The sequence below is a fragment of the Aotus nancymaae genome, unplaced genomic scaffold (assembly GCF_030222135.1).
Source record: "Aotus nancymaae isolate 86718 unplaced genomic scaffold, 86718_ANA_hifiasm-v0.15.2.pri h1tg000065l, whole genome shotgun sequence".
NCBI classification, from domain to species: domain Eukaryota; kingdom Metazoa; phylum Chordata; class Mammalia; order Primates; family Aotidae; genus Aotus; species Aotus nancymaae.
The window spans coordinates 6,880,387-6,904,728 of NW_026988480.1; the positions used below are offsets into that span (position 1 = coordinate 6,880,387).

A 24,342-nucleotide genomic window follows, 5' to 3' on the forward strand; every position below is an offset into this window, starting at 1 on the left:
AACCTGAAATGGGAATAAATATGGGAGAGGGAGGAGCAAGACACAGCCACACCATGGGCAGAACTGCCCAGAGCAGATGAGTCCAAGCTTTCTGTGTCTTTAAGGAACCACATGGAATCCTCGCCCATAATAAAGAAGGCAAGCCACAAAAAGAGAAAAGCAGAAAGAGTTGAGCTACTTGAAGCCTAAGCAGAATATTCCACTGGCTGGAGGCGTGCCACAGCTTTGAGCCCCTGGTGTCCATTTGGACTTCTGTCCCATAGTGGTCAGTCTCTTCATGGCACCTTGATAGTCTGGGGTTGAACACAGGCTTGATAAATACTGCTGCTATTCTCTGGCTGGAGGACTGATGGACCTGACCACTGTAGAGGGTATACAGAGAGTGAGCAAGGCCCCAACGATAATTCTTCTACGAGACACCAGCAGGAAGAGGTACCCATCCCCATGTCATCACCCCACAAGGTGGAGCAATTGCTTCATCACATCCTCATGCTTGGGCTTTCTGGCTGCTGACCAGATTCCTGACACCTTGTGCTAGTGTGAAGCTGGAAGCATGGCTTTTGGAACTGGTCATCTGCAGAATGAAGTGGTCTTAGGTTAGTCGTTGCTCTGACTTTTTGGGTTACACTGAGAAGGAAGCAGAGTGGCTCTTGGAAAGAATCAGAAAGTGGGAAGAAGATTATTTCATTTTCCCCAGGGAAAAAAGAAATGCTGCATGACTTGGAATCTGGATCTTGCTGTCAAGTGTCTTTAAGTTCTGACAAGTACGGATACCCACCCCCGCACCCCTCCTCCCACATCTGTGAACAGACACTTCACAGCAATGTGTGACATTGAAAGGTGAGTCCTTGCTGGAGGGTCTGGAGGAACCTCTGTGAGTCCTCGCCTTGCCAAAATCCACACTATCTGCTAGAGCCTGGGTGAAGAGCACCCACACCTCAGCCACCCTGACTGCAGGGATGTGGGCAGGAACCAGACAGAATCTGGAGAAGAAAAGGGAGTCTATAATGACACAAAAAAACTCAGTAGAAAACTGAGGGTCTGGTGTGATTTCCATTTCTTTTAAGTGAACATTGTGGCTTAGGAAGAAAAAAAGATGTGAACAATTGATTATGGAGACAGGGTAGGAAAAAAGGGGTGGGGTTTCCTGGACCAAAGCTAATGATAAAAGATACACAGTTTTCTGCTAAGAGTGCATGTGATTCTCAGAAAGATTTAAAGAAGGCTGAAGGCATCCAGGCATGATGGCTCATGCCTGTAATTCCAGCATTTGGGTGGCTGAGACAGGTGAATCATTTGAGGTCAGGAGTTCAAGACCAGCCTGGCCAACATGGTGAAACCCCATCTCTACTAAAAATACAAAAATTAGCCGGGCGGTAGTGGCACGTGCCTGTAATCCCAGCTACTCAGGAGGCTGAGGCAGGAAAATCGCTTGAGCCTGAGAGGCTGAGGTTGCAGTGAGCCGAGATTGTGCCACTGCCCACTGCACTCCAGTCAGTCTGGGCAACAGAGTGAGACCCTGTCTCAAAAAAAAAAAAAAAAAAGAGCTGAAGACAAGTGACTGCTTTATTTGAAATACTGAATTGAAGAAACAAGGATTAAACTTCACAAAGGACTTAATAGATATATCAACATGTAGAACAACAATAAAATACTAAGGTGGAGAAGGAGGCACTCAGCAAATGCTTAGGAGGCAAACAGAGGAGAGAATTTGTGCCATAGGAATGGTAGATAAGAAACCACACAACACAGAGGAGAAAGCAATTAGAATATCTCACACACACAAACACACACACACACACACACACACACACACACACACACACAAACTAGCACCTACTGGGATGGGACTCATGAATCCATACAAAACTAAGAGAAAAAATTTACTTTGAAAATATTAACAAAAGGGATTAGTCTTGAAGGTAGGTATGAAGTGTCATCTCACACCCATGTAGGAAAATCAGTGAATTTGTAAAGAGAAGAAGGATGGCAGGATAGAGGGGTGGGTTTAGAAAGAGAGATTAGCAGATTTTGGTGGCAGAGACTGATGTTTTAGGGCATCCACTCAGAGCGTGATGCATCTCAGCACAGGGGTCTCTGTTGATCCCGGTAGCAGTCTAACAAGCAGGAACAGATGATTCCTTCTTAACAAATGAAGACAGGGCCATTGGGCAGTTGTGTGCCAAGTCTCCAGCAAACCAAGGAACTAAAAACTAGTGAGGGCCTTAGCAATCATCTAGCAATGCCATTACCAAGCCAGGAGTCCATCCCATAGGGAAGCCAACAGAAGGGCCAAAGCTGTAACAGCCAAGAGATGGCAGTTTTCTATTACAGGCAACAAAGCAGTATCCAAATACAAATGGAGGCTTCAGGCCAGGCTTGGTGGCTCACACCTGGAATTCCAGCACTTTGGGACGCCGAAGAGGGCAGATCACTTGAGGCTAGGAGTTTAAGTCCAACATGGTGAAACCGTATCTCTACTAAAAATGCAAAAATTAGCTGGGCATGATGGCATGCCTGTAATCTCAGCTACTCAAGGGGCTGAGGCAAAAGAATCACTTGAACCCAGGAGGTGAAGGCTGCAATAAGCCGATATCATGCCATTGCACTTCAGCCTGGGAGACAGAGCGAGACTGTCTCAAACACACACACACACACACACACACACACACACACACACACACACACACACAGCAGATGGACAGCAAAGCCAGTGTTTGGGCCTCATCTTCCTGGCACTGAGAATGTGTGGAAATTATATATGGGGACAGAAGAATGCAGGCTGTCCTAGCTTTGTACTTAGGGTGTGATGTAGTCTTCAGCTTCCCCAATCTCTGTAGGACTAAAAGCCAGGTACAGCTTCTGGGGTTCAATCCCCTGGCCTGGCACAGAGCAGGCAGAATCCTAGGCTAAAGTGCCAGGGGGAGTTCAAGGTGTGCAGGATAATTAAGGTGACTTAATGTGGTGTTTCTATTAATGTTCGTTAAGTAACAGACCAGCAGGGAGGTTTTCAACATCCCAAATGCAATGTCCTGGCATTTGTTTACTTAATACAGATGTTTTGTCCCTGCCCTTTGCCTAGATCACTGCTTCAAGGCATCCTTGCTGGTACCCTGTGACCATCCTCCTACAGCTTTTATGGCCCTGATGGGGAACTGTACTGCCACCTCTAGCACCAGCACCTCATACCCCAGAACATCTCTTAAGTAAAAGTTAGGAAACAGGGCCTTCAAAAGCAAGATCCTGTTTGCTAACGGTTCCAGAAAATGTGAAAAAACTGGAAGTGTTTAGAATTGCTATTTGTTAAGTAATCATAATAACACAACACGGTCCCATCCAATTCTGTCATCTCAACTCTCCTTCATGGTACACAAAGAGCAACAGTTTGTCTGACCTGGTTTGAAATGAACATTTTTGAGATAATATTGAGAAATCATATTGTTCTTTTCCAAGGAAAGCCTTAACTTCAGAAGGATAATAAGATTCAAGTTACTACAAACTGCCACACCTACTGAGGAAAAAGATGTAGTCGGCTATTTTGGTGAATAAATTGTGGTTATCTTAAAAAGGAAGAAACAAGTTCCACCATTTCCTAATTCTAAAATATTTCTGAACCTTATGTAAACACTTCAACTATACAAAATCTTTAAGTAAATACAAAAATGTATTTTTACAAGAGGAAGATTCTAGGAAAACAGCATGTAAAGTAGTTCTGTATATGAAAATGCCTCTGAAATGTATTTATTCATTTTTAAACAAATACCAAACACATAAAATCCAAAATCCAGGAAACTGACACCTTCTCAAATATTGCTCCCATATTAGGTCAATTTCAGCCTCTGAATAGGTATCCAGAGTGCTGCAAAAACTTCTATCCTGGTGATAGTCCACAATGAAAGCCTTTGATATCCCATTTGCTAACTTGAAATTCATTGTCTAGCTGTAGTTTACAGAATGTGTTTGTAACAGTATCATTATGCTCTCCTTAAAATTCAGTGCCGTATACCTAATCAATAATCAAACAGGGAAATGCGCCTTACATCTTTGGAAATGTGTGATTATCTTTTGGGCCGTCTGCTGCCAAGCTATCATTCAGGAGGAGCAGTGCAGTGTGCAGGGCTTCCACCACCTTCCGGGGCTTACTCTTTTCTTCAAACTGATTCCTGAGAGCCTCTAGACTGTGGCCCATGCCTCTGAGTGTCTTCTGAAGCAGGCTACCCTGTTGCCACTGATCAAATACCTACAAATTTGGAAACAAAAATACTAGCATTAATAATAGCAAACTGGAAAGAATAATATTTAGTTAATAAATACAACAATCTTTTTTTTTTGGAAAATTAGAATATCTGTTAGCAATTGCATTATGACTTAATTTCTACTCAGAAATTAAAGATTTCATGTTGCAACAATGGATGCACACAACTTTATAATCTCTGCCTTATTTCTCTTTATTCTCCCAAGATTAAAAAAAAAAAAAAGAGAGAGAGAGAAGGGAATAACATACACCTTAAAACAAATGAAATATAATTTAAAACCTAAACTGACATATTTAGGATAGCATAAGTATATTTTCATATTTTTAAATATATACCAAAGTTAATACATATTTACTAAGTGCCATTTTATGACATGGACATGGGGAGGATGATACTGATGTCAATTAGCAATGTGGTTTATCATCAACATTATACCAAAATAGATCATTCTTGCCCAAGCCTGATAGCATGGGAGGTGCATGATGTACACATATGTGTGCTAACTACACCTTAAATAACCACGAGTTATTTTACCCAGGTAATGCACAAAGCAAGGGTATCCACTAGACCACTGGATGCTGATCATTTCAGCACTGTCCCTTGATTATTTTAGTGCTGGATGACTTTAGTACCATAAAGCAGATGACAACACCTATATATTTTTAATGATGTTTTGTCCGCTATTTGAGATTTGGCCTTTATAAATGACACATACTAGAGGGGAACAAAGTTAAAGAGATATGTTCTTTAAGGAAAATCATGAGATGCAGATGGCAAAGCCTGATAAACCAAATAGGAAGTGACTGCCATGAGAGCTCTGCCTCACGGTCTCCAAAACCTCCCCAAGAAGCACAAAGCTGTGAAACAGCCAGGGCCCCATGAGCTTCTGAGGCCAGGAGCGATCTGATCACTCAGGCACTCTGCCCCACACCAACATTTCTGTAAAGACAGACCAGAGCCTCCCTTCATGTTGCTAAATTACAGTCACTGTGCACAGAGCTTCTGGTCAAAACCAGAGTGAAGGGACAAGGCCAGTCCAGAGCTCAAAGTACTGCAGGGATGCCGAATGCCAGCATGCAAACGTCCAAGGAGCTGGTCAAAGTAGCCCAGGGGAATCTCATGCACCAATTACAGAGCATGGGTTTAGGAACTTCTGAGTTGCCAAGGTGTGTGTGCAAGCCTAAGATGGACCGTTTGATGATGATGGTTGATGGCCTAGGCCTAAGGAGCTGGGGCCAGTTGATGCACATGAGATAAAGTGCACTCAATGGCCAGGATGTGGGGATCCTAAGGTCCATTCCTGGGAGGGACATAAAATCCAACAGTAAACAACATGGTGGGGGTGGGGCAAGGGAGGAGAATGGATTTGGACACTCAAACTGGCACACCTTTGGACAGAACATCTAGATAGGAGACAGCACCTGTTGGAAGACTCGCAGCCAGCTGACTGCATGGACAAGATAGTTTTTGGCTTCTGACCACTTGGGGTGGCAGTCTCCAGCATGGCCCCATCTCTCAGCTTCATCCTCTAACATGCTAGACAAGACTGAACACACCATCTTCTCCATAGAGCTGTCTATGGGTATCTGACAACAATATGAAAAAGTATTTAGAAGTAAAGCTCCTTTCCTAGAAACTTCCTCTTCTAAAAATAACACCACGATCTTGCCATAGTAAAAGGTCTTACATTTGCTTGATTGTAGAAGTAACAAGTGATAATATGTATGTGATTTACCTTGAGGGGAGACTTGGTAGTTTAAAAAAAAAAGGGTTATATTTTTCAGTTTCATCCGCAAACAATGGGAACAGCTGTTTCTCCAGGCCAAGGACATAGAGATGACATCAAATCTTGTTTCTTTTTGTTCTCAGGCCAAAAGTGAACATGGGTTAGCCCAGTTTAATCGATACTTTGGACTAACAGTGTTGTTTTGCCAAGAACATTTTCTTTTCTGATTATCAAAAGTGGATAATACCGGAAAGATTCAAATTGAGGTCTTGGGTCAGAAACTGTTTAACATGCTTGAAACAAACCTCCTTTATTTTACACGTGAACTTCAACACAATTCCTCTAACACTGCTTTACAAATACTTATGTTTGTAATATAATGAACCACATTCCCCTATTATATCATTTTACAACAATTATAATGCTATCTTTAAGAGATTCTGTTGATGACTGCCAAGGTCTAAATGCTTATGGACTGTACGCAAAATTCATATTTTAAAATCCTAGCCCCCAAGGTGATGGCATGAAGAGGTGGGGCCTTGGGGAACTATCGTGAAGGTGAACCCTTATGAATGGGATTAGTACCCTGATAAAAGAGACTCAGGGAGTTTCTTTACTTCTTCTTCCATGTGAGGACACAGCAAGATAAATTTCCATTGTTTACGAGCCACCCTGCCCATGGTCTTTTGTTACAACAGCCTAAATTGGCTAAATAATGGTAGTAGTCAAACAGCTTAATTTTAGTCTTTTGTGTTCACTTTTAGGTTCTTTTAGGATCAAGATTTAAAATATTAGCCTGTGACTGTCCAAGCACAGGGTCCCTGATGTTTTAGTCCTATTTTTTTTCCTTGATTAAAAAAAGAAATTGGCCAGGCGCAGTGGCTCACACCTGTAATCCCAGCACTCTGGGAGGCCGAGGCAGGTGCATCATGAGGTCAGGAGTTCAAGACCAGCCTGGCCAAGATGTTGAAACCCTGTCTCTACTAAAAATACAAAAATTAGCTGGGCACGGTGGCACGTGCCTGTAATCCCAGCTACTCAGGAGGCTGAGGCAAGAGAATCGCTTGAACCTGGGAGGTGGAGGTTGCAGTGAGCCGAGATCGCACCATTGCACTCCAGCCTGGGTGACAGAGTGAGACTCCATCTCAAAAAAAAAAAAAAAATCAACAATACCATGTATCGTGTTAGATAGATAAGGCTGAGTCCCAACTCAGATGTTCTCAGTCTATGAGAGGCAGACATGCAGCCATCAGGTTCCCTTGGACATGCCTTATTATGGAAGGTTGAAGGAGTAGAGGCAGAGGCTGAAATGAGGTCACAGGGGTTCCACAGAGGATGTGAGATTAGACAAATCATTTCCCAATTCAAGAAGCAGAGAGAGTGAGAGAGGAGGACTACTCTCCTGCAGTGGCAGCATGCGCTGAGGTCTCCAGCAGGCCCAGAGACTGGAGGGGTCAGGAGTGAGACAGATCCCAGGGAGGGCCTAGAAGCACAGGCTGATCCAGATGGAAAGGGCCCTGTGAAACCTCCTTTGCAGATCATGAGAGTGAGAGAAGTCTAGCATGAGTGACTCCATCTTGCTTCTAGCCTCAGAGGCTGGCTGTCCTTGCTCACACCTGGGCATAAATCAAGCTAACCATGGGAGGAATTTAGTTTATAGTTTAACTTTTTAGCAAGGGTGATAGTAGTCCCTCCCTAAGATGAATCCTCTCCTTTCTCAGGAACAGAACCTGCCCTTGTAAGACTAATAAAAGGCCACAAAATTAAGATTATGGGAGGGGCCTGAATGCTGCTAAAATGTCAGTGTAGCTAAATGAAAACCAGCCATTGGCCCCTAGCTGGCCTTCTATAATCCCTTGCTGCTCAGGAGTCATGGGGCCAAAGATTACAAGATATGTGACCTCCCCAATTGCCCATATAAAGAACATCACTATTGTCAAACCTAAGATTGATCTTTTGAGATGTTTTTTAGACTTTTGCATTTTCCACACCCTTGTGATTTCATCCCCAACCAATCAGCAGAACCCATTTCCTAGTCCCCTGCCCACCAAACTATCCAAAAACAAAAAAAAAACCCACCCCTCTGAGTTCTCAAAGAGGTTGATTTGAGTAATACCTCCATTTCTTCCCCTTGGCTAGCTCTGCATTAATTAAATCCTTTCTCTACTGCAAGACTGCAGTCTCAGTGAATTGCTTTTGTCTATGCGGTGGGCAGGAAGAACCCACCAGGCAATTACACTTACAAAGAGTGGGAAGCAGGCAGTGATCCCCTAAGATATTCATGTCCCAATCCCAAGAGCCCATGTATATGTTATATTGTATGGTGAGTGAGATTTAAGGCTGCAGATGAAATTAAGGCTGCTTATCACCTGGCCTTGAGATGGGAGATTATCCTGGGTTTCCTGGTGATCCCAATGTAATCACAAGGGTTCTTATTGGAGAAAGGAAGCAACAATGTTAGTGCCCAAGTGATGGGATGTGGGAAGAACTAGACCTGTTGTTGCTGGCTCTGATAACTGAGAAAGGGGCTAAGACCCAAGGAATGCGGATTGTCACTAGAAGCTGGAAAAAGCAAGAAAACAGAACATACCACCCCAAAGTATGTTTCTTTGGCATATGTATTATTTTGAGCTAAAGACTCAAACTGAGAACCAGCATAGTAAGAAAAACTTCTTATCTCTCCCTAACTGCTTAAAAATAGAGTATAAATTTCTTTTTGGTAAAGGAAACCTAGATTTCTAAAGAAAATTTACATTTATAAAGATAATTTTCATCTGTAAAGGTATCTCTTGGCCAGACATGGTGGCTCTCTCCTATAATCCCAGCACTTTGGGAGGCCGAGGTGGGTAGATCATCTGAGGTCGGAAGTTTGAGACCAACCTGACCAATCAACATGAGGTAGTAGACGCCCAGCCAATTCTTTTTTTTTTTTTTTTTTTTTTTTTTTTTTTTTTTTGTATTTTTAGTAGGGGCAAGGTAGTAGAAACTCTGTCTCTACTAAAAATACAAAAAAAAATTTAGCCAGGTGTGGTGGCAGGCACCTGTAATCCCAGCTACTCAGGAGACTGAGGTCCAAGAATCGCTTGAACCTAGGAGCGGGAGGTTGTAGTGAGACAAGATCACACCACTGCATTCCAGCCTGGGCAACAAGAGTGAAACTCTGTCTCAAAAAAAAGATCTCTCCTACCACAAAGAGAACTACTTCTTCAAATAACTCTGATCACCAGGAAGACTTCTCTGCAAAACAGGATAACTCATTCACCGTACATTTCCTCCCCTCACCTTCCCATAACTTGCCTTGCTGCTTAGAAACCCCAAAACCCCTGTATTTGCATAGATAGACTTGGATGGTGTATAAGCCTTCATCATCTGGCTGCTTCCTTAAAATACAGGTGATCCTTAGTCTGCAATGAGGTTACATCCTGATCAGCCCATCATGACTTGAAAATATCATAAACCAAAAATGCATTTCATACAGCTAACCTCAAAACATAACCAAACTTAACCTAGCCTGCCTGAACTGTTCTCAGAACACATACATTAGCTTACAATAGGAAAAACAATCTAACACAAAGTTTATTTTATAATAAAGCATTTATTATCTCATGTAATTTATTGACTACTGTACTGAAAGTGAAAAACAGAATGATCGTATGGGTACTCGAGGTACAGTTTCTACTAAATATATATCATTTTCACAACATTGTGAAGTTGAAGAATCATAAGTTGAATCATCCTAAGTCAGGGAACATCTATATATTTCTCTTTGTGAACTCCCTTACATACCTACATAATAACTGGTTTTCTTCTTGTTTATCTGTCTTTTCTCAGGTTAATTTATGATCCCCAGCCATTGAACACAATAATAGAGAAAAAAAGAATGTTTCCTCCCCTAAAACAGTATGTCTCCTTGACCTCAAGAAGGAATGCAGCCCTGCAGACACCTTCAGTCTAACCCAGTAAGACCATTTCAGGCGTCTGACCTACAGTACACTATGATTTTAAAAAAAAATGTGGGTTGCCTTAAGCCACCGTGTTGGGGTAGCTTGTTACAGCAGCAATAGAAAGCTCACACATATGAGGTACAATCATATGTACATCATATGTACACAATCAGATTATAAATGGAGCTTTGTTGATATACACAGTGGCATTTTCTGATCATTTTCCTTTTAATTCTAATCTCAATATATTTAACATTCTAAAGTAAAAATTTTACAAAGTTTACTCAAACTATAATATAATGAGAAAATGGGTCCTAAAGATGAAGAAAACTAGAATAAAAGTCAGCCAACTGGGGTTTCATATTCCATCTATATCAGCACCCATGAGAAAACTCAAGAGTCACAATTTCAAATTCTATATATAGTAGGTAAATAGTTCCTAAAATTGTAAGATGATAAACAAAATTGTGCCAGGGGTACAAGAAGCACAAAATTTAGTATACTGTGGTGAGCCCTAACCTACCCGGTAGAATTTTTCAAACACCAAGCCAGCATGAGGGTCTGCTGGCTGCAGGCCAACCATCTAAGCCTTCAGACTGACAACACAGATCCAGAGTCTAAATATTGAAAGCCACAGTCTGAACGAAAACAGTAGCTGCATTGAAATGTGAAAAGTGCCATCTGGGAAGACCAGGTTGTGGGGAACTCACAGAGAAGTGAGCAAAATCTACACACCCAGCACGGACTGAGATCCTAACAGAACAGTAGTCTTTTCCAAACATGCCTAGCTCAACCCTGACCTAGGAGCTGCAGCAGAAATGCTCTAACCCTGGAAGTAAAGTCTATGGACCAAAGCTCCAGGTGCATAGTTCTTGGGCCTGCACCATGCAAAGGAGAAGTGCCAACAAACAGGCCAGAGTGGCAAAAGGAACTCTGTGACTAAAAGTTACCTCCCAGAACCTCAGCAATACCAGCAGTGAACTGGGTCTTGGGGATCATCCAGTCCAACTCCCTTATTTCACCTAGTTTGGGAAGAAGCTCAACTTCAGGGAACCCAGCTGGCATCTATAACCTACAGCTCCTACTCTTCTAAGGAAAATGATCTCTTTATCTAAAAATTCACCCAATTGTACCCCAACACACTACGGCTGGTGCACCACCTTCCTACCTGGACCCCACTAGCACTGTCTTGTCTTCAGATTCTCACACCCTCACTTGACCTGGCCTCTCCCACTGCTAGTTCCCAGAGCAATCAAGTATCATATTACTTCCAAGCTGCCCTTCCGTTCCAGGATAAAACTTCAAGGTAAGAAGAAAGAGACACTTCTAGAAAAGCTGAAGACAGCAGGGGTCTCTTCTGTGCAAGGAGTTCAGGTTTTAACGGAACCCTCCTGTCTGGCTGCCTCTCCTGTGGTACCTGCCCACCCTGCCCCAGCAACAGACTGTAGATCCAGTCTCCAGGAAAGACCCAATGGTGTGAGAAGCAGTCAAGCATGTGTACCTCCTTCAGTTCAGCTGAATAGTTCAGGATCTGTTCCGTGTGAAGATCATCAAAGCCAAATTGGGATTTGAGATCATACTGGACTTTCTGTGGATCCCACACTATATTCTGCATAGACAGGTGGTAATCTGGCTCTGTTGGAACAACAAAAGATTTACACCATCAGTTGGTTGAATATTTTGATATGTCTAAAGTAATTCAGAAAAAAAAATAGCATTTTCACCTCAAAGGAAGAGCAAATGAAGACAAAACACCATTTGGGCATCAAATAGAAAAAGCAAACAGAAAAAAACGTTTGCTGCTATAGAGAGAATGGTGAAGTGTCACACACTCCCTAGCATAAATGGTTGCAACATTTCCAGAGGACAATTTTAAAACATATTTCAAGAGCTTTATAAAATTCAAGTCCCTGAACCCAATAATTTCACTTCTAAAAATCTTTCTCAAGAAGCTTAATCAGATATCTGAGCAAAAATTATTGTATAACAAAATTTTATTGGTTCTATACTGATTAAATACTGAAAACCAGCTAAGGGCTTAGCATCAAGGGAAAAGATAAATTATAGTATATTCATAGCATAAAATACTATGGAGTTCTTTAAAACTATATTTCCAATAATTATTTGAAGTCACAAGAAAAAGTTCCCCTAACTCAAGTTGTCAACGTATAAAATTCATGAGCTACCCAAAAAACTCATGACACTATCTAGAAATGACATATTCAAAATATAAATCCAAGACCCCCAAGGTATGACAAAATCTCTGAGGATTATGCCTCAGATGAGGATTATGGCATAAACACAAAAACAGACAAATTTCAAGGTGTGTTTGAACCTTGAACCTTCATCTAGAAACTAGATTGTTTTAGATCATGATTCAACACCCTACTGAGCCCCCGTACTTGCCAACCACTACTGAACCATTTTCACATGCATTATCTCATAGGATCCTTATAATCGCAGTGAGGTCTACAAAAAAAGCACAATCCATGACATTTACAAAGAAAGGCCAAGTCAATGAGGACTTCAGGAAGGTACTGAAGATGGGCAAGATCCCAGGAATACAAGACTTTTTGTTTCCACTCTGATTGTCTCTACATGGCATAAACTAGCATTTATTGTATGTTGAAGAGGTACTAGGACCTATACTAAGAATAACCCATGGGAGGTCTCACTTAGTCCTCCAACAACACTGTGAGATTGGTGCTATAATTATCTCCTTTTTCTTAGAGTCACACATGTTAGATCAAGCCTCTGATTCAAACCCAAATGATATGGCTCCTGAAGCTGAGCTGTAACTATTAATCTCTACTGGTCTCAGAAGGTATTAGAATTACTCACAGAGTTCTAGAAAGGAGAGAAAAGAATAGTGACGTCAGTATAGCATACTTATAAAAGTACACAATCTTTCTCAAAAAGTGAAAGGAGCCTTGGATTCAGAAATTTGTTGCTAAAACAACAGAGAATTCAGAATGTGTAGATTAACAATTCCAGTGCATAACATAATTGGACCAGTAGCCCAAAGCCACATGAGGCCACTTATCCTTTCCCTTCAAATCAGCTCATCAGGCCAAAGAATTTTTCTTGGAGACAAGAGACATGAAGACAATTTTTAGCTACCTCTCAAAGTACGTTTTGTAATAGTGTTCCTTAGCTTTGACTCACTGGAGAGTTAATAGAAAATTGTTTATTTTAATTACATTCTTAGCGGTAATTACATTTCCAATTGTAAGGTAAATTGGTTGTTGTAATTTGGATGATGTACAAAAACTTGAGCTTCTAAATGAGTTTGTTAAAATTAAGGTCACTGGGAAGACTTCAATGAGGTGTTTTATTCATCCCACACCCCACCTCTGTGTTTTGTTCTCAGCATAAGAAATAGTTCTCATTAGAACTAACCTAACCTGAAAATGGAGTTAAACGTTAATGAGCTAACTTTTCTTTTACAGAGTGCTCAAAAATAAAATAAAATAAATAAATAAATAAAAACGCTTTCTATGTGGATCTCACTGTGCTGGGTCACAAGCAATGAGAAGAAAGAAGCAACAGGCAGAATTTGGGGTAATAGAGGGTTTCATGTTAGTTTGCTCCATAAAGCTGCAAAATTCTGAATGGGATTGTAGAAATCTCTGTGCATAACAATCTCATTATATAATACTTCAGAGCTGGGCGTGGTGGCTCACACCTGTAATCCCAGCATTTTGGGAGGCTGAGGCAGGCAGATCACCTGAGGTCAGGAGTTTGAGTCCAGCCTGGCCAATACACGGTGAAATCCAGTCTCTACTAAAAATACAAAAATTAGCTGGGCCGGGTGGTAGATGCCTGTAGTCGCAGCTACTCAGGAGGCTGAGACAGCAGAATCGCTTGAACCCAGGAGTTGGAGGTTGCAGTGAGCCGAGATCTCGCCACTGCACTCCAGCCTGGGAAACAGAGTAAGATTCCATCTCAAATAATAATATAGTTCAGGAGACTGAGACCTAAGGAGAAAGTGGTCAGTGGAAGACTTGCTCCCAGAATCCTGAACCCCAGACCGGCCTGCCTCCAATCCACTCCTCACACTGCCCAGGAGTATCTTTCTATAACGCAGATCTAATTTTACTGCTTCCATGGCCATTCATGTTTTGGCCTGGGCTCTTTTCTATGCCAACCCCGCTACTGCCTACTGTACCTCAGACAAGCTGAATGTCAAACCTTCACAGCTCTTAGCAAGCCCAAGTATCTCACACACTCTTTCTCCTTCCTGGAAATGCTCCCTCATCTCTTTGATAAACTCCAACTCACCCTTCAAAATTCCTCCTTGAAGTTTTTCCTGAAACAGATTTCAGATCCTTACTCTGTGGTCTTTTTTTTTTTTCTTTATTGATATATCTCTCTACTAAAGATGATTTTTTTGAAAGCAAGAACTATGTTTTGTTTTTGTTTTTGTTTTGTTTTGTTTTTTTACTTTAAGTTCTGGGATACAAGTGCAGTTTTGTTACCTAAGTATACATGTGTCATGGTGGTTTGCTGCACCTATCAACTCATCATTTAAGTTTTAAGCCCCCCTTGCATTAGCTATTTGTCCTAACACTCTCCCTCCCCTCACCCCTGCACCTGACAACTGGACCTGATGTGTGTTGTCCCCCTCCCTGTGTCCATGTGTTCTCATTGAAGAACTATGTCTTATTCAGCTTTTTACTCCACTGTCTGGGGAAGTGTTTGGCTCATAGGAAGTGCTCATTGTTTATTCAATGAGAAAATGAATAAATAAATGAACAAATGGATGTGTTGGTGGGTTGGTGAGTAGATGAATGGGGAGGTAGATGAATGGATAGATGAATGGATGAGTGAATGGATGGATGGATGGATGACAGATAGATGAATGAGTTGGTGGGTTGGTGAGTAGGTGAATGGGTGGATGGATGGATGAATTAATGGATGAATAGACAGATAGAGGTATAAATGGGTTGATGGGTTGTTTAGTGGTTGAATGGGTAGGCAAATGGATGGATGGATAGATGGATGGATGGATGGTTGGGTGGATGGATGGATGAATGCATGGATGTGTGGGTGAATGGGTGGACAGATGAATGAATAAAAGGATAGATGAATAGATGAGTGGATGAAGTCTAACTTTGTTGTTCTCTCACTATATTTCTCTTAAAGAAATAGCCAAAGATAGAAAAATAGACAAAAGAAAAGAATTAAAAGTAAAATGCTCAGACTCAGTTGACAATTCAGGAAATAATATCCTGGGTCAAGAAAAGAGCTACATAGTTCCATTCCCTCCCCTGTGATAGGGCTGCTTATTTAGTTAGGGGACTCTGTAAGTCCACATCAACCTGCCTCCTCTTACTAACTACCATTTTTAAAATATTTCCTTCCCATAGGAGGTTAGAGAGAGGAAAGAGTAAAATCACAGAACCAGTAATAGGTCTAATATTAGAAGAAATAATGTCAAAGAATTTTAAAATCAATTATTTTAATTCAAAAATGTTATTTATGTTAGTAATGACTGCAGAATTTCAACAGTGGTAGAAAGTCAAATTCAGTTTTGAGTTCCAAATTTTTATTCTATTTTTGTCATGTATTAACAGAAACAATTGATTCTTTTTTGAATTTGAAATTCTAATTAAATCATTTTGAACATCATTTTAGCTCTCTGTTGATGGTCAATGAATTTAAGTAGTTAAACATTGTTTAAATATAGCTATAGCTACAAGGCACCCATACCAGTGACTGCTACTCCATGTCGCTGCAGAAATGTCAGTGTCGAAATGGTCACATTCAGTACAAATTCAGAAACCTGGGAAAAAGTTTGGTTGAGTGGCAGCCAATCTAAATCTTCTAGGGATATTAAGGAACTAGAACCAAAACAAAACAAAACAAAAAGCAGTATGAATGGGTAGTTAGCAAAACAAGTAGCATCAATTCAAGGTTTACTTAACATCCCGTGGACTGGGCCCCTAGCGCTGTTGCAAGAAGTGGCTGGACCATTTATATGTCAGCATTCTTCATGGCTTTAATTTGACTCTAACTCCCTGGACTAGTAACTAAATGTAAGAGTTAAGGTCTTCTCTTGAAACACTTGAGAACTTAGGCCATCTTCCACTCTGCCTTTGACACACAACTCAAGTTTGCATCGGCTCTGCCATAGGTGTTATTTTATACACAGCCTTGATTCTTCCTGCCGCAGGGCAGCTGATGAGGCCAGCAAGGTGCAAAGCGCTGCCATATTAGAAAAGCAAATGAACAGTCAGCCTGGCTGCTTCAATTTCAGATAATCAGTCTAATATTTTCAGGGCAATGCCATGTATCTCAATCCTCCACCCTGTCTTAACCTATGGATCTGAATAGGTCAAGGGTTCAATCAGTGGCTGTCAAATTGTTTCAAAGAAAAGGGAGCTTTGGGGAGGGGGAGTCTACATATACATGGTATTAATTTTATTTTTAGAATATTAATATTATATTTTATAAATAAATATGCTTCAATTTGTAAATTGGAAAATGCACTCAACAGAAGGTGGACTATATCTGTATTTTGGCAACATGAGACCAACACAACCATAAGCTATGCTTCCAAACAGATTATTTCCTTGTAGATTTTCATCAAAAAAAAAATATTTTATGACAATTTGGTGTATTGAAGACTATCCCAGGATTATAAGATATACCATTGAAACCTGGTACCACTTGCAAATACTTCTGTCTATGAATCCAGATTTTCTTGATATCATGCTACTGAAGCAAAATATGGAAATACAATTTATGCTGAAGTTGATACGGTTCAACAACCGTCATCAATATCTTCTCATTTTAAATTTTGCGTCTCTCTGAATAGCCCCATTGTTCTCATTGTTCACTGCTAACAGAGTCAGGGTTTCAGGCAAGTATACAAAAAGAGGCATTTCTAATGTGTTTAAATATTTAAGTTATAAATCAAGCTAACTATCATAATATGTTCCATTTTCCTACATTGACCCATAGATCTACATAACAACTTGGAAAGCTACATTCAGATTAAGAATTGTCTGATCCTCGGAGTTGTACACCAGACTGTAGGAGTTTAAGGGAGCACCTGTCCCTGGCCACAACCTTCAGCCCACTCCTCCCCTATGTGCTCCCCACCCTCAGCTTGGTCTGTACCTCAAGGGGCCTTAGTGCTCAGAGGTGAGTCTTCCAGCCTACACAGCACAACAGCACCCATGCAGCTTGGTCTGTACCTCAAGGGGCCTTAGTGCTCAGAGGTGAGTCCTCCAGCCTACACAGCCCAACAGCACCCATGCCTCTCACCCTACACTCTTGCCAATGGCTGCAGTCATCTCTAGACCACCCTTAGGCTGGAGGAGGCACAGTCCAATGGTAAGACTCCCTCAGAAGGAGGGGTCAGGAAAAGAGGCTTGAGCAGGCTCTGGCCATTAGATTAGGGAACTCCACGGTGAGAGGGAATCAGGGTGTGTGGGCTCTGTGAACACATCCCCTTCACCCCATGGGCATTCTGAGCCATGAGCAGAGGCACAGTCTGAGGAAGGCCAGAACAGGGAACTCCCCAAAGCACAGGCCCCAGGACAGGGCCCCTTTTGTCCCAGCCTAAGGGCAATGTGGGTTTCTCTCACCAATGGCAGATAAAATAAGTAACAGTTAAAAATCAGAGAAGAATATAAACTTCTGCTAATAAAAAATAATAAAACCCATTATTCATACAATGAGTTTACACAAAATAATTCAATTATTTGTAAAAGAGCGTCATGCTGATTAAAGCATGGGAAACCCACCATGGGAAGGGATGCTCCCAAAGTCACCCCAGGTAACATGGGGGTCAGATCCAGCATAGGAGACCAACGTCCAGCTCACTGAATTACACCACTGACACAACTGAGCTTATCAGTTCTGAATACTATGTGGGCAACTGTGGCATAACTTCTTAAGAAATTAGTTTAAATTATTATATTCAAGCCTTATCTCTAATAGTGAAAAACTTAGAAACAACCAAAAATCTAATGCTAAATTTAAGTAAATTATGCTATATTGTACTTTACCAGAATGATATATGCTGCAGCCATTCAAAACGACCATTTATCAGCTATAATAACAGATGAAATATTAAAGTATGGAGCTAACTTTTTTAAATCAGGGAGAATACGCTATGAAGAACATCATGGCCCCTACATAAAACATGTACACAGATAGATGAGGGACAGACGTGGAGGTGCAGAAGCTCCTGTCATTTCAAGGTGACATTATTGTGAGGTTTTTTTAATCCAACACTCAGTAATTTTTATTTCCCATTTTAAAAATAAGGTGAAAAACAACGTATCGATACTTACATTTTTCATTTTCACTTACTTCAAAACAGCCCGGAGAAGGTGCACTGCAACACGCATGCCGTCTGCCACGTGATCGTGGCTTGTGTGTAGCCTCGGTAGTAAAAGTAGAAAATCCCAGATATGAGGCTGCTGGTGGAGGCTTTCCAGTTTCAATATTACCTCCTCGGTCTTATTGAGATCCATCTGATGGGGGAAAAAATGCCAAAAGTTTCCCTCTGGACTTTTATTAATCAAGTAAATGAGAGACAGAAATGCTGCAAAGGTGCAAAATTGTAGAAATTCTCCTGGTAGAAACTCACACTTCATATGTCACTACACTGAACAGATTTGCCACTATGTTGAACACAATGTTAAAACTATTCTGTTCAGTTGAAGGGGTTTTTTTTAATGGTTTAAAAATATGGATGGGGGGGGAAAGTGTAAATGGGGCAAGGAGAAAAAGAAAGCTGGTTTTCATGACAAGCTGTACCAACTTCTGCAGTTTTTGAAGCAACAACGTCTTTGAGATAGGTGCTAGATAAGAATGTAATGATCTATTTTTTACATATAAATGATAAAAAAAAGAGAATAATTCAAATATGAACAAGAAAACCCAATATTTCACTGAGAACTGATGGCTTGGTCAGAAGGCAAATGCAGCTGGCCTATGGTATAGAGTCTTTGGATTTCTCTAGATACCTGAGGCTTTTATATACATGCCAAGAATGACAAAGTGCCGAAATAGAAGGAACATGGGTCTCCAGTGCCTCACTGCAGCTGCATGCTCTCTCTGGGTAGAAAAACACCCCAATGCTCCATGACATCCCAGTAAGAACTACCCCACACTCTGTGTTCCGAGCTCCACAGTTTCTGGCTTTCTTTTTGCAGTCTAGTTTCCATTCCTTCAATAAAAGTGAATGCTGCATTTTAGGCCACCCATAAAAGTCACAACATTTATCTTTCAGATGAGATAAAGTTTAAACAAACAAAAAGAGGCATTCTCCAGTGGTCCAACTACTCCAAACAAGACACACTCCCTCTTCCTCACACCACTGTCAGTGGAATGAAGAGAGGGTTTCAGAACTCAGCAGGGTCCTGGGAAGCTCCCAGGACAAGCTCCCCAGGGAGTACAGTCAGTCCAGTCATTTCTGGAGGATTCTGGCTTCTAGCACACTGTCATGCTTTTCAGCATGACTTCAGCCACCACTCTCAGTGATCTCCATATCTAATAATCCTCAAATCCCTTCTGTTACTGACCTCCCTTCCATCCAGTGATACTGTCTTCCACTTGCTTGAATCACCCATTTCTCTGGTCAAAATCTGTATTTTTTCATTGTCAATAGCTACAACATTATGTACCTCACTTTTCCATGACCAACCCCACTCCTTTTCTATAGTTCCCCAACTCTAATGACTCTTCAGCCCTGCCAGGCCCCACATTCCACTGTGCCAACACCTCTTTCCTGTCCTCTTTGCTCTCATGCCCCTGATCCCTGGATGATCTTTCCCTTGAATACTCACTCAACTATTTTCTTCTCTCATAATTTATCATATATTCCTCTGGCAAAATAAATAAATAAATAATAAATTCCATCTCCAGTCAAACTCAGCGCTTCAGTCCTCAGGCTGAGCTCAGCCCTACTGCTCTCCCACCCCTCAAGAGCATCGTTCAGCAATTGTCCTCTCTCTTTTCCCCTCTATCAGTTCATTCCTATCAGCATATCATTATGTGCCATCTTAAAAAACACAACCTATTCCTGCCATAAGTACAAAATGCCAAATGCAATCATGAACATACATCAGACAACCCAAAAATTGAAAGACGATCTACAAATAAGTGATGTATTCAAAAATCCTGATGAAATAAAGACAAAGAAAGACCGTTCCAGACCAAAGAAAATTAAAGACAGGACAACTGAATGCAATGCATGATCCAAGATTTTCTTTTGCTGTTAAGAACATTATTACAACAATTGGTAAATCTGGAAAAGTCTATAGGTTAAACAATTCTATTGTATTAGTGTTAATTTTCTGATTCTAATAATTGTACTGTAGTTATGTACAAGAATTCCTTCTTTTTCAGAGGTACACAATGAAGTATAGTCAGGCTTTCATATCTGTGTGTTCTGTATCCTTGGATTCAATCAACCATAGGTTGAAAAAATTTAAGGAAAAAAATGGATGGCTGCATCTGTACTGAACAGGGAGAGATGGAGGGAAGAAAGGAGGGAGGAAAGATGGAAGGGAGAAAGGGAGAAGGAAGGAAGAAAGGATGGAGGGAAGGAAGGAAGGAAGGGAGGGAGGGAGGAGGGGAGGGGGGAGGGAGGGAGGAAGGGAAAGAGGAAGGAAGGACAGGAAGGAGGGAGGGAGGAGAAGAAGGAAGGAGGGAGGGAGGAGGGTGGGAAAGGAAGGAAGGAAAAAGGGAGGGAGGAAGAGAAGAAGGGAGGGAGGAAGAAAGGAAGGGAGAAAGGGAGGAAGAAAGAAAAGGAAGGGAGAAAGAAAGGAAGGAAGGAGGGAGGGAGGGAAGGAAGGAAGGAGAGAGGAGGGAGGGTGGAGGGAGGGAAAGAGGGAGGGCAGAGGGAAGGAAAGGGAGGGAGGAAGAAAGGAAGGAAGGAAAGAGGGAGGAAGGCAGACAAGAAGGAAGGGAGAAAGGAAGAGAGGGAGGAAGAGAGGGAGGGAGGAGGAATAGAGGAAGGGAGGGAGGGAGAAAGAGAGGTAGGGAGGAAGGGAGAGAGGGAGGGAGGAAAAAAGGAAGGAAGGAAGGAAGGCAGGGAGGGAGGGAGGGAATGAAGGGAGGGAGGGAGGGAGGGAACAGTGGTTCCTTCCCTCCCTCCCTCCCTTCCTTCTTTCCTAAATAATCCCAGTATTTGGGGAGGCTAATTCCTCCTAAATAATCCCAGTATTTAGGGAGGCTGAGGCCAGAGGGTGGCTTGAGCCCAGGAGTTTGAAGGTGAATGACAGCGTTTATTTTTTGTCTCTAAAAAAAGAAAAGAAGGAAGGAAGGAATGAAAATAAATCCATATTTCCTGTCTTGGTTTAGGTTTCCTGAATCAAGGACTTGTATGTAGGTGGCATGTTCAGGAGATGATCCCAGGAAAGAGTTGAGGAGGTAGAAAGAATGAGACAGGAAAGAGGGAAAAGTCAATGCAGCCATCAAGGGCCTGGACAGACCATGCTGCCTTAAATCTTCAAAGTTTCTCAGGAACAAAGGTGCTGCCCAGAAGTGACCCATTACTGGGGGAAGGTGGACCAACCCTCCCCAGTTGCCCAGGACTGAGATGTTTTCTGGAACAAGAGACTCTCAGTCCCAGGCAATGTGAGTCTGGTGGTCACCTCGGCTGTGGGTTGCTCTGGGGGTGTTAGCTCCCCTGCCCTCTCAAGCTGAGCTGACTTCAGGCAAGAACAGAAAGCAAAATACTCTCAGCACATGCTTGATGTGGGGCCCTGTGACCAGGAGTCTGAGCTCTTGGGGAACTGTCCATCTTAGCTGGGGAGAAATTAGGGAGCCAGTAGGGTGGGAACCAGACACCAAAGGCCTCTGCAGTGCCCGGCAGCTTCCACCCTATGCCTCACCACTTCACAGCCTACCGTCTTGAGTCATATACACTCTCTGTCTCCACTTACTTGCCCCCACTCTCTTCTAAACCCACTCCAATCAGGTTTTCCCCTCATCAGTCCATCAAAGACTTTCTTGTCAACATCACCAATGGCCTCCATGTTGCTACTCCCAGTGGCACTTCATCCTCTTCTTACATGATCACTCAGCCACACTTGAGACAATGGATCATCCCATCTCCTAGAAAATAGCCTTCCTGCACTTCCACGACACCCCACAACCTCACTTTCCTCCTCCTTGCCTGACACTATTTCAAATGCAAGTGCTTGGTGCTCAGCCCTCTTTCTCTGCTCTGTCTACACATTCTCCCTTCATGACCTTGAAGTGTCATTTATGCCAAGACCATTTATCTTAGCTCCAAACTGGAACCTCCCACAACCTCCTTGGCAGCGCCACTTGGATATCCCACTAAAATGTCCCAAATCAATGTCTGATTTCCCTTTTTACCCTCTCCTCACCTCCGCTCCAAAAATCCTGTTTCAATCTTTCCCCACCTGAGTAAATGGCCACTCCATATTTCCAATTACTGAGGTCAAACCACATAGATTCATCCTTGATTCTTCTTTTTCTCTTATAACCTATCTCATATTCATCAGTAAAGCCTACTGGTTTTACCTCCAAAATATATCAAAACCACCATCACATCTCACTACCTCTCTCACTAACTGTGCATCTGTTTTAAAAGACCTCCACTTGTTGCATAGAAGGATGAGCAAATTCCCTACGTGGACTCCCACTTTTGCTCTGGCTACCGTCGGTCTCTGCTCAACACAACATCCAGAGAAATCCTCCAAAAACATAAATCAAGTCCCATCATTCCTCTGCTCAGATTATTCAGATAGCCATTTCACTCTCAGTGAAAACCAAACAGTATAACATCTTTATAAAAATTGTTTAATAAAAAAGGGACCTAGAATTATTTCATTGTAACAAATGGAACTGCTTTCCTGTAGCCACTTTGCTTCAACTCCTTGTACCAAAATGTTTTCACATCACAAACATATGACGGATATGATGCTGTGCTCTCCTTTTTACACTTGATCCAATAACATACTCATTTTCCACATAACATACTTACTATTAAGTGGCTGTACTAAGAAGGTAATCAATATCAATTTATCTTACTTTGGGAAATTCAAATTATCCATCATTATCAATGAATATTTTATACAGCTTTTTATTTCTATTATATATAAGATTAATTTTCAGAACAATTACAAGACAAAAATACCAAGTTGCTTTTCTAAAAATTATTATATCCATTTTTTATTGTCATAAACCATATGACATTATATCAGTAAGTTATAACATCACAAGCATAAGGTATTATTTCTTTTTAAATGCTAATTTAATCATTAAAATGATGCTTTATTCTATTTTTATTTCATTATTTCTAAGACTTTGAGTGTGTGTATCCTACATTTTCCTTTTGATCTGGCGCATCAGAAAGCTCCACGTTGAGTGTTCAATACTCCTTGCTAGTGTAATTATTTAATGGATACACTGACATTCCTGCTATTCATTAGCTGGCCCCTGTTCTTATGGTTTTATGGCATATGTTTTTTTGAGCTGTCTAAATCTTTCCTAGAATTAAACAGATACAGACACATGTGCTTCTGTTAGTGCAGTTAGTGCAATGTTACTACAAATGCCTGTACAGTCAGTCAGTGTCTGGTGCTGCAATATCAGCAACAAAGAATTTTTAATACTATCAAGTTTGCCCCTTAACTTGAGGTTTCTCAACCAGACTACTGAGACAGATAATTCTACTGGGTCAGATAATTCTTTGTTGTAGAAGCTGTCTTATGCTTTTTAAGATTCTTAGCGACATCTCTGGCCTCAGCACACCAGAGACTAATATCACCCTCCCCACCTGTCCACAGTTGTGATAACTAAAAATGTGTCCAGACATTGACAAATATACGATGGAGGGCAAAATCATCCCCTGTTGGTAACTAGTGCTTTAACTGAGGGCTTCGTGTCTCGAGGGAGTCACCGCTTAAGTGCCAAGTACAAATCTCAGACCTTCCCTGGGATCAGATAAACTCAGTACCCATCTTACAAAGCAACTCTGTGGTTCGTCCACCACCTGCTGGCCTCAGGTTTCACCCCTGCTTTTCACAGACCAGAGCCTTGCTTCAGAAAATTCAAATTTATCTTTCAGTCCATCTCTACAAAGATCTTGGCTCTCTCAAATCCAGCTTCTACACAATTGTTATACAACTCAAGTCATTAGAAATCATTGTTTGAAAATGTAAATTAAACTTAAAAACAGTGTTGTGAACTTAACTATTCTGTCTTTGAAGACTAATTTTCAAACTATTCTTAAGATACTTACTGTAAAAAAACTGGAACCATAAGAAGAATCTATGATAAAGAAGATTTAAGAGATATTAGTTCAATCATCAATGAAAAAGCACATGCTAAATACCTACTTTAATTCTAAAGTCAAATGGAATATCCAAGAGCCCTGACCCAAAAGCTAAATACACCAAAATAGAAGAATAAATCTATC

General features: G+C 41.4%; 1 protein-coding gene across 2 annotated transcripts in view; it reads right to left on the reverse strand.

Moving 5' to 3' along the window:
- ABCA13 (ATP binding cassette subfamily A member 13) overlaps positions 1–24,342 on the reverse strand; it is a 437,440-nt gene that overhangs the window by 369,566 nt on the left and 43,532 nt on the right. For both annotated transcript variants that reach the window (XM_064366685.1, XM_064366686.1), the window contains exons 5-10: positions 24,166–24,194; positions 18,252–18,415; positions 15,639–15,769; positions 11,428–11,561; positions 5,678–5,842; positions 4,041–4,240 (exon numbers count right to left, since the gene is read on the reverse strand). In XM_064366685.1, the coding sequence (XP_064222755.1) occupies positions 4,041–4,240; positions 5,678–5,842; positions 11,428–11,561; positions 15,639–15,769; positions 18,252–18,415; positions 24,166–24,194 (823 nt within the window). The remainder of the gene's footprint in view (positions 1–4,040; positions 4,241–5,677; positions 5,843–11,427; positions 11,562–15,638; positions 15,770–18,251; positions 18,416–24,165; positions 24,195–24,342) is intronic.